The sequence below is a fragment of the Otolemur garnettii genome, unplaced genomic scaffold, assembly GCF_000181295.1.
Source record: "Otolemur garnettii isolate 467f Iridium unplaced genomic scaffold, OtoGar3 scaffold00066, whole genome shotgun sequence".
NCBI classification, from domain to species: domain Eukaryota; kingdom Metazoa; phylum Chordata; class Mammalia; order Primates; family Galagidae; genus Otolemur; species Otolemur garnettii.
The window spans coordinates 6624652-6635452 of record NW_003852461.1 but is presented as its reverse complement, the minus strand read 5'-3'; the positions used below and the strand labels follow the sequence as shown (position 1 = coordinate 6635452).

At 41.6% G+C, this 10801-nt stretch overlaps 1 protein-coding gene and 1 non-coding gene across 2 annotated transcripts in view; both read right to left on the bottom strand.

Annotated features, from left to right (window-relative positions):
* Positions 1–7047, bottom strand: part of HOOK1 (hook microtubule tethering protein 1) — a 57490-nt gene extending 50443 nt beyond the window's left edge. Inside the window, exons 1-2 of the mRNA XM_023515100.1 lie at positions 6780–7047; positions 2578–2663 (exon numbers count right to left, since the gene is read on the bottom strand). Of these exons, the coding sequence (XP_023370868.1) occupies positions 2578–2663; positions 6780–6842 (149 nt within the window). The 5' untranslated portion in view covers positions 6843–7047. The remainder of the gene's footprint in view (positions 1–2577; positions 2664–6779) is intronic.
* LOC111726466 lies at positions 3252–3416 on the bottom strand. Its single transcript, XR_002774231.1, has one exon. It is a non-coding gene; the product is annotated as a U1 spliceosomal RNA (small nuclear RNA).
* Positions 7048–10801: the final 3754 nt, after the last annotated feature.

Sequence of the window (10801 nt, the reverse complement as noted above, 5' to 3'; positions counted from 1 at the left end):
GGAGGGATCACGGCCCAGCTAATACCTTGATTTTGGACTTCCAGCCTCCAGAACTGTGACAGAATTAATTTCTGTTGTTTAAGCCACGTGGGCTGTGGTACTTTGCTATGGTGGCCCTAGAAACCCAGTACAGGTGTGGTTATAATTTTACCCATGTAGTTTTTAAAGTAGCTTTGGCATGCATTTGAAAAAGAGAGGCACATGTTACATAATCAAACTAAAGGTGATAATTCAGGAAGTGCAGAACCCTGGCAATAACATGACTCCCCTGTCTAAGTTATAGAGTAGGGAGATCACGTTTAACGATTTTATTCCTTCAAAGCCTCTCTTCCCCTAGGTGAGTGAGAACAGAATTATTATTAAATTTTACTACATCCATGAAAAGCACAATCTCCCTTCTCATCTCCAGTAACATCTTTAATGTGATGTGATGTCAGCCACAGCAGTCATCGGTGCGATATATCAGAACTTGTAACATATGTAAAGTGCTGTGAAATGTTCAAAGAAATATTTTAAAATGTGCCCTTTTAACAGGAATCTGATATGCTGGCACAACTAAAGGAACGTTACACTTTGAGCTCTCACTGTCCAGGATCCAGACTTCGGAAAAATCCAAAACTGAGAGAGATTGTAAAAGAAAATCAAGTTAAGTGAAAGTCCAGCGGGGCAGAAGGGGAGCGCTGGGGATGCGTATCAAGTACAGTGTACACGGGCTGGAGAAGGGCAGCCCTGTGTGAACAGCTGCAGCCCAATTTGTACAAAAAAATACTTAAAGAAAACATGTGTACCCCTAACAGTCTGGAATTTTTTAAAAAAAGGAAATGCCTCTTCAGTGATGAGGCGGCACAGACCCTGAGGACGTGTCAAAAACAGGCAAATAAAGGGGGGAAAAAAGAGTGAGAGTGATTCAGGCTGGCCCAATTTTAGGCCACTGGCCATGTGTTTAACAAAGATAGAGAGATTTCTAAATGGCTTATTTTTCCCATAGAAAAGGTATTAGAAGACAATATGAGATAAAACAGAGAACAAAACAGGAAAAAGCAGAGAGCGAGGACCAAAGAGCCACATGCATCACATCACGGTAAAAAAAAAAACTCTCTTATCTCGGTAAAAAAAAACTCTCTTTCACTGTATTGTGGCATAAAGCCACTAAAGCCACCAGAACATACAGAAATGACATCTTTGGGTGGGACTGCCGACCTGAGTGAACACACACCAGCTTCACACTCACACCAACCACAATGCAGGCTCTTCCACACCCACACCCACAACATAACGGCAAAGGGAAGTCAGGGGCACCTTCTAAGGACAAAAACAATGATGACATTCCCAGGTCATCAGAGAAAATAACCTACGTTCAGAATGCTTGGCTCCGATTGATAAAATCATATTAAAGTCAATCCACACACAGGAGTAAGGCACTTTTGAATGACGGCCCTTTCAAAAGTTAACGTGGGAAGCTTGCCTTCCAATGTGTTTATCATGAGTTAACCATAAAGTCTGTCTATCATAGTAGATCATTTTGATGATTCCAAATAACTAGAATCTTTATATCATTTTAAGTGGTTTTTCTAAGAAAGGCATAGGATTTTTGCTAACCCATCTGCAAAGTTTTCAATGTCAAATCACAGCAAACCTTGGCAAGATGACAATAACAAATAAATAATCATTGACTATAAACAAAAGCAGCAGAGACAGGATTCTCGCCTTGAGGCAAGCTAATATAAAGTCTATATTATATTCTATGAGTCTAGAATTGGTTCTGTTTGTCCCTTAAGGGTTCATACTGCAGACTGGGGCATCCAAGCTGCTGTCCATGATTCACAGGCTAATTTTGTGAGGACTTTTTTTGCTTATCTGTGGGGTCAGATATTATGAGACGTATGCACAGACCATTTTGTTTGCTAATCAGCTTTCTTTAGTGTTTGCCTATTTGCTGTGTGGACCCAAGACAACTTTTGATATTATGCAATTATGTAAAATGGTTTAGTTCAAACAGAATCACATTATCAGTTAAGGCTGCCTAGCATCTGTGCCTTCAAATTTCACTCATTCCTCCTTTCACTACTGGTGAACTCATATATTACTATAACTAATTCAGAAATAGATTTCAAACATAATAATTTATATTTCTTTCCAAATTCCGTGTTTGATGTTGCAGCAATCTCTAAGATGATCTCCAGTACAACCGAATGAACCATCATAAGCAATCAGATCAGTGGTTCTCAAACTTCCTAATACCGCAGCCCTTTAATACGGTACCTGTGGGTCACCCACAGTTGAGAACCGCTGAATTAGATCACAGTTATAATCCTGTGAACATGCCCAGAACAAGTTTTAAGTGTGAAATCTCTTGAATAAATAAGAATCCCCTGAACATTCACTTAAGATGCATCTCTGGGAACAAGCAAGGAGTAAATTTTCTGTTTCCCAATTATAAAAATGCCCCCGTACCATACACCTGCATATGCCACTGAATAGGAAACAGTTTCAATGGCCTTTAGAATTCAAGTCTAAATTTCCTTCCTTAGTAATGGGTTTGCAATTCTTTTCAGGCCGAGTCTGAATCCTACTCACATTTGATGAAGAACTTGTGCCATGGCGACTCCACTGGTCAGCTGTTTGACATCTTGACAGGGCGAGGCAGTCTCAAACGTCTGCAGCTAAAATGACATAAAGAGAAGGACCTCACTGCCTCTGATGCCCACAGGGTGCCATTCTGCTTAAATGCAAACACTGTCAAACAAATGAAACTATATTCACAAATTTCCATAGCTGTGTAATATTTTTATAAGAAGAAACTCTTCACATTTCCTATAATCACCCCTAAGACAGTAAAAACACACTGAGGCCACATACAAAGGGAATGCAGAAATTCTCAATAATACAAATCCCCGTTCATGCCTCTCGTCTTGTGTTCCCTGTTTTTAGCAGAGCGTCACAAAAGCAACTTTAGGATAACCCAACATCTACAAGTTAAAATTTCCCTCATATCATCTAATGGGAAAACACAGGCTAGAAATATTAATTCTAAATGGCTTACGATTTATCTGTAGGCTCTGAAATGAGACAAAACTTCTAACTCTCTAACAGTTACCTTAAAGCATGACAGGTCAGGCCCACTCATCAAGTCAGGCTGTTTCTACCTAAAGTTGGCTTTAGATATTACTAACTTGTCACATCGCTATTCATTACACATTCACATACACATTACAAAAAGAAGTGGAATGGTGGCACCTTTTATTTATTTTTTAGGGAAAAGCAAAAACATAGTCCCCGACTACCTCAAGTTACTCAGCCGAGTTTTCTATACTTGGGGAAGTTGCGGGGGTCAGCACATCCAGAGTTCAAGGGATCAGCCTTGCCTTGAGAAAACCACCTTTGTGATCATGGTATCTCCCCTGCCAGGTAAATATAGTGGCATCTTATATTTTCTTTCTCTCTTTTTTTTTTTTTGGAGAAAGAGTCTTGCTCTGCCACCCTAGGTAGAGTGCCATGATGTCATCAACCTCAAACACTTGAGCTCAAGGGATCCTCTAGTCTCAGCCCCCCGGTAGCTGGGACTACAGGTGCCTGTCACAACACTGAGCTAATTTTTCCCATTTTAATAGAGACATGGTCTTGCTCTTGCTCAGGCTGGTCTCAACCTCCCAAAGTCAAGTGATCCACCTGTCTTGGCCCAGCAGAGTGCTGGGATTACAGGCACGAGCCACTGGTGTCTGGCCTGTGGCATCTCTTTTCAAGAAGCAAATGCAAGAAAGAACAATTTTTAGAAAGCAAATTACAACAGAGCTAAAACAGATCACAGGATCACATACTTTCTAGAAATCTAATCTCAACCCGTGAGGATCTTAAATTAAATCCCACAGACCGTGGCTCTTTTCCCCCACACAGATCCATCTCCTTCACTATTCACCGACAATTCCTCACTTCACCACTTACCTTAATCCAATAAAATTCTCTCCCACCATAATTCACTTTTAGTGGTTCTGTGTATTTTGAGATCCTAGAAATCTGTCTCTATTATCTAATCCAACACAGAAGAAGGCCACAGGCAAACTAATTCGAGCCACAGTTACTCTCAAAGTACGCAGAGATCCTCCCTATGTGGGGCCCTGTGGTGTAGGACGGGGTTCCCAAGGAAAATCACCAGGTTTCTACCCTCAGAGTAGCTTCAATCAAGAGTTGAGAGAAGAAAAAGACACAAATCATTTCCAGACAAGGCAACTAATTTAATTAGGGTTTGTATTCAGGAGAGAATTCTTGGAGATGATTCCTGCATAGAAGAAGATCTTGAGGGATGAGAAGCATATTTTCTAAGTATTCTAAGTAAAGAACCAGGGGAAGAAAGCTTCAGAGATGTAACAGTACAGATACTCGAGATGGTATTTTTAGGGAACCTGTGGTTCAGTAACCCCAGATTTGCAGTGCAAAGAGTGATGGGGGAGGGTGCCGGTCAAGGGAGGTGACCAGACAGGCTGGGGTCTAAAGGGCTGTGACAAGAAATTCAGATGTGTGTTATTGTTAATGGCACTGTCTATAGAATGGGAAAAAGTGAGAAGTCCTACCTCACGAGAGTGCTGGGAGTGTACAGTGAAACAGCAAATGTACTTAGAACAGGGGCTGCCACATCAGCTACGAGGCAGGGGTTGTCACAGTGTCGGGTCTAGGACCAATACAGATCAGAATCTCCAGACACATTAAGCAAAAAAAAACCCCAAGTGATTCTGATGCATGTCAATTTTTGAGAACCACTGCTCAGGAGGAAGGAGAATCCCCGGGGAATAATAAGGCAGAGAATGGCATCTTTAGTCTGCTTTGCAGAGTAGCATGTGACATAAGGTTGCTTTATGCTTGAGTCGGGGAGCCAGTTAAATGGCTCCTGCAATGGTCCTTTAGATAGCTGAGAAGTAATTAGCATGATACAGGCTGAGAGGACATGATAAATCCACAGAATATTTAAAATATAAACTAGGAAAGACCTTAAAATTGTGTGGACATTCAAAGAAAAGGGATTAGAGCATCTTCTAAAGAAAAACAAGCTGCGGTTCCTACTTTTCAAACTTTCCGACATACACATTAACTTTAATGTGTGACTTAAAAGTTGTATTATTAACCTTTTATAGAATGTGTATGATTAGTGATTTTATAAGGACAATTTCAGAGGTACAGAATATTAAGCAACATAGTAAAGAGAAGCATATAAAAAGTATACTAGAAATGGCTGGAGAAGCCAACAACCAATTTTACTCTGTCATCTATGAGTCCATGTCATTTGATTCATAATATTTTTGCGGATTTAAAAAAATTGCCTTCCACTATAATTATACACAACTCTGCCTTCCACGCCACTGTCTTCTTCAGCACTAAGCTGTAAATCAATAAATTCTAATTAAATAGTCAGACAGTATTTAAAACACTGCACTACCACCCAAGACAATCCAGTGCTCCATCAACTCACATATAAGTCAATGACATCATAAAGAGTAAGTTGACGCTTCAGTCAGTCAGATGATGTTTGGAACAACAGTGTAACAGATTACGATACACCCCTTAATTTAATCACTTGTTTTTAAAAAAACAAATCATTAAATGTTGCCTTGTTTTGTGACAGTCTTAAATACAGGATCCACACCTAAATACCTAGTTCAAACAAAAACACAGCTGAACAGTTAGCTAATTGCTTTTAACTCGGAAACCCTAGATATCTGCATTCCAACTGAAGCAAAAGTTATTTTCAACGTGCAAAACGTTGCTTTAAATTATGGTTATTTCAATAAACCTTCCAGATTTCTCATGCTTTGGAATTAGATGCATTAGGAGGTTTCTAGGGAATATCATCAACTGATTAAGCCTCCTGATCTAGTCTGTTTACATTCTATTCCGCACACTCCCCTACACACAATTAAACAACCGGTTTGGGGACAGGCATCAGCAGCACTCTGTGGACCATCCAGTCCACCCTTGCCCAACAGAGTTAGGAACCACACCTGAATGCCAGCTTTCCGGTACCTAAGCAACTCCAAAGGCACAGTGTCATTTTGCTGACTGGAAGACTGAAAAATCTGGGGACTAGACCTGCTTGTCCAAAACCTATCACAAATTAACAGATATCCTAAATATAAATAAAGCATAAATGAAAATGCCAAGTCTTTTTCTTTAAAGAAAAAAATGTGGTGGGGAGCGAGGAAGAAGAAAAAAACAAGCTCACACTCCCAACATATCTCTCTCTCCACACAGGAAATGTGGGGAAACATCCCTTCCAAGCGGCTTCTACAAAATTGGATGTCTCAGAGTTGCATTGATCCGGGAACTCAAACAGCCAGCCACCTCCTGGACACCCGCGTCCAAGTAAAGCAAGGGGGTTGGAGGTGGAGGGCCAGGTTTTGGATAGGATCTTCACTCCCAAGAGGACAGATGGCAAGAGAGTATGCGGTCCAGAAAGTCCAGGGCTTGGAGCGCCTGAGAAGGGGAGAAAATGGGGCAGGAGGGGAGGAAAGGGGATGGGCACTTGGTTCTTGCCACATCTCTTAGGGACACCGACTGGTGAATCCTCCTGGGTAGGACCAGATCCTCCACCCTCACCGCCCACCCCCGCACACACCTGCCCCGCGCGCGACCCGCAGGTGGCACTCTCGCGGTCAAGGGCGACCCGAGGCCCAGAGGGCAGGGCGCGGAGGGACCCCCACGCAGGTGGCCCCAGGTCCTCCTCGGGCTCACCTAGAGAGAACCGGGAGCCTTGGGCTCCTCGCCTCGGCCCCTCGCCCCCTCGCACTCACCCAGATCATGAGGCTGTCGCACAGCGACAGCTCAGGCTGTGGCAGCGGCTGCGTCTCCTCCATGGCCGGAGCAGCCGTCGACTACACCGCTGACACCTACACCTCCCTCCTGCCCGCGCTGCTCCAGGAGCCGGCGTCGAGACCTGCTAGCCCGCGGGGAAAGCTCGGTGGCCAGGCCCAGCGCCGGCGCCGCTCACGCGCGGAACCTCGCGCAGCCGACGTCGCCGGCGTCACCCCCTCCCACACTCCCCCGCCTCCCTCCCGGGTTTGCCCCCTCCCCCGTCTGAGCCGGGACTCGGCTGCTCGGCACCTGAGCCCCGCCTCCTCCCTTCCCTCCCATCCCCTCCTTTCCCCGCCTCTCTTCTCGCCCCTCCTTCCCACTCCTGCACACCTCGCCCCGCTGAGTGACTTGGGCGCGCACCAGTCACAAAGCAGCTAGGTAATGAAGGGGCGGGCTGGGCGGGGCGTGGGCGGGAAGAGCGGGAGTAGGTTGCTCAGGAGCGATGACTGATTGGACGAGCCCTCGTGGGCTCCGACCAATCAAGGTGAGACAAGCCCGCTCCTCCGGGAGAGAGCGAGGGTGGGTTTATGACCTGGCAGGTGCAGTGAGGGAGCGGGTAGGAGGGTACGGGCGGAGAAGGCGAGCGCGCTTGCGCGGCGGGGATTAGCAAGGCTGAAGCTTCCTACAGCCCCAAGAGCGATAAAGGGCAGCAGGGGCGGCAGGATCCTACCCCGGCTCCGGAGTCTTCCCGCCTCCTGCCTACACCTGTGGAGACCCAGGTTCTGCTTCCACATTGTCTTCAGAAATAGATCGTACCCATGAATTAAAACCACTCGAGGAAAAGCTGGTTTTTCTCCTAGACGCTCATCGTAAAGAGGCGTTTGAATTTGCAGACGTGGCAAAGAAACTTGTGTCCTGAGGAAAAGAAAATACCTTAATTCTCGTCGAATCAAATAAGCTCTCGCGGAATCACGGATCATGGGCAATTTTATTTTTAATGGGGCAAAAGGAGAAAGCCATTTCAGGTAGCAAAATGAAAAATGAAATGATATGTTTGTTTTCAAAAAACTTGGAAGATATCAATGTACCCATTTTCTTTGGCAGTAGAAAATCTGTCTTTTCTGGAGATGTTGGGAAGAGGGAGAGGATATAAAATTGGAAGCTCTCCAAGGTACTAATAGATGGCTTAGGTCATTAAACAGGCGAAAATATTCTGAAGTCTTGTTAACTTCTGTCATTCATAAACTCAACAATTCATGAGTAAAAGTGCACCTGGTTTTTTAAAGTATCACTGCGTTTTTATATTTAGACATTGAAAAATAAAAACTGATGGACCACTGCAATTAAAGGCCCCCAAAGGGATGTCAGTCTCATGCTAAAAATACAGTACAGGCATTTGCTTTTGGATCTCTGAACATTACTTCAGAATTTTCTTAACACCTCTGGAGTCACTTTATATTGCTGACACCAGGAATACTGGTAAAGTGTCTTAATGAAAACTACAAGACTTGGAAATTGAGAACCTGGTCTGAATCTTGACTTTCATTTCCCACTGGTTGTTCTCCAGTGGACCCCAACTTGCACATCTCTGCAATCATTGTAGTTAAGATATAAAAGTACATTGTAAATGTAATATTAATTGCAAATTTTAAACTTTGCAAATATAGCATCCTGTAACCACAGATACTGAGAAACATATGATAACAAATTTATCACTGAAAGCCAGTGGTGAATGAATTACTCAAAACGTTTAATGAGAGTGACTTGGGGGCAACTGAGTTATGTTTCTGAGCTCTGTGGAGAGTAAATCCTCAGGAAAACATGCCCACTTCATTTTGTGATACTAGCCAAAGGGAAATGTGTGAGGGATATGATGAGTTCAGAATACAAGAAATACAAATATTTTAAACAAATATAAAAAGAACAATACAAAACATGAATCACTAAGAAGGAACAATTAAGAATGTGGAGAAGATTGAAATGTACTTTGATGCATAATTGGAAGAAGCATTTTAGAAAAAACTTGACAAATATTTATCAGGAAACTTTAAAATATCCATATCATTTAAAGGAGCAATTCCACTTCAGGTCATAACTTCTACTGAAATCATCAAAAATGCAAAGGCTTTGAACAGTGGTATGTATTGCAGTGATGATGTATTTATCAATTGTGTAGTTGATGAATACATGTCCAGTAAGCAAGAAGGTTAAAGACATTATAGCAGATCCATAAAATAGATATTCAGCAACTAATAACAATAATGTTTTAGAGAATATTTGACAACTCAGTGAAGTGAAAATGTTTCGGTAACAGTATCGCTATATGACCTCAACAATATAGATATTATTTATGTATTTTAACATGTACACAGCAAGACGAAAAGGAGTAATCAAATTACTATTTTGTCTAGATATTGATGATAAGTGATTATTTTCTGTTCTTTCTACAATTAGCTTGTATTGCTTTATAATCAGGAAAAAAGACATTAGTAGACATGCCAAATACAACATGGGCTATCATTTCCAATAATTGGCCTTAATTTTTTAGAAGTCAACAGCCACGTTTGGAGAGTTGAATGAAACTAGCTTTTCAACACTAGTTGGAGGATAGGCATGTAATGTTTCTGAAAATTTTTTGACAATGTATATCAAGAGACTTTAAAATTTTCAAAGCCCGTAAGACAATAATTTTGCTTTCAGAATCTATTTTAAGAAAACAGTCATATGCCAACAAAGTTGTTGATTGCAGTGCTATTTATCAATGCAAAAAAAGAAAAGATATAGCTATTCAATGTCTGAAAGAAGAGTGATTAAATGTATTTAGGTATATTCACATAATGAAATGTAGCCATCAAAATACTTTGAAAGGAGTTTAATTACTCAGGAAAATGCTTTAAAAATAATGTTAAGAGAGAAAAGTGATGATAACAATCTCCACACAGAGCCTGGGTCTCAACAGATACATAAATGTGGGTGTGCATGGGTATGTGATTTATATTGCACATACACAGAGAAAGCAAAAGGTTGTATACTAAAATGTTAATTTTGATGGTAGAGTCTAGATGCTGGAACAATGGGGTCCCTTTAGCTTCCAATATTTTACTAATATTTTCTTCCAGATATTTTATTGTCTGAGTGCACACATACACACACTCTCCAACACACACAAACACAGCGTATAGAACAGTGTATCGAGCAGCTACTATAAGCTATAAAATGTTAATTTCATAAGCTATAAATCTTTAAGCTAAAAAGTATTAGAACTGTGAATATTGTAGGATCTCAACTGTGGGAAAATATATATCACTCTCCAACACACACAAACCCAGTGTATAGAACAGTGTATCGAGCAGCTACTATAAGCTATAAAATGTTAATTTTATAAGCTATAAATCTTTAAGCTAAAAAGTATTAGAACTGTGAATATTGTAGGATCTCAACTGTGGGAAAAAATATATAAGAATGTACACACATATCCATACCTCATATCTCTCTATACAGAGAAAGATTGACATAGAGTTGGTTAAAATGAAGCACAGAGGTTAGGATTATAGAGTCCTGGTACCACTTCTTATTGCCTGGACGATCTTGGGCAAGTTATTCAATTTCCTTAAGCCTCAGTTTCATTAACTTAGGTCAACTAGGATAATGCTATCATATTTCTGTGTATTTCTGTGTTGGTTAGGAATTTGGAGGTAGTAAATAGGAGAAACAAAATCTGGATGACTTTAAAAAAAGAAAGTTGTTGTAAGGATATGAGAAAGTTCACCTATTCAGAAGAAGAGCTGAAGAACCCATCATAGTAAAGGAAAGGTTCCAGAACAGCTAGTTGGATCTCGATAGCAAAGACTATAGGACACACCACCCAGATGAGTAAGATAAAATGGCTCTCTCATTCTGTTCAAGATAATTCTGGAAAGATCATCTGACTGGTCTAGCTTGGGATTTGCGTCTAACCCTTTGACAGAAGAAGACAGAGTTCCTAGACTGGCTGCCTCACTTAGACCCCAGACCCTAGGTG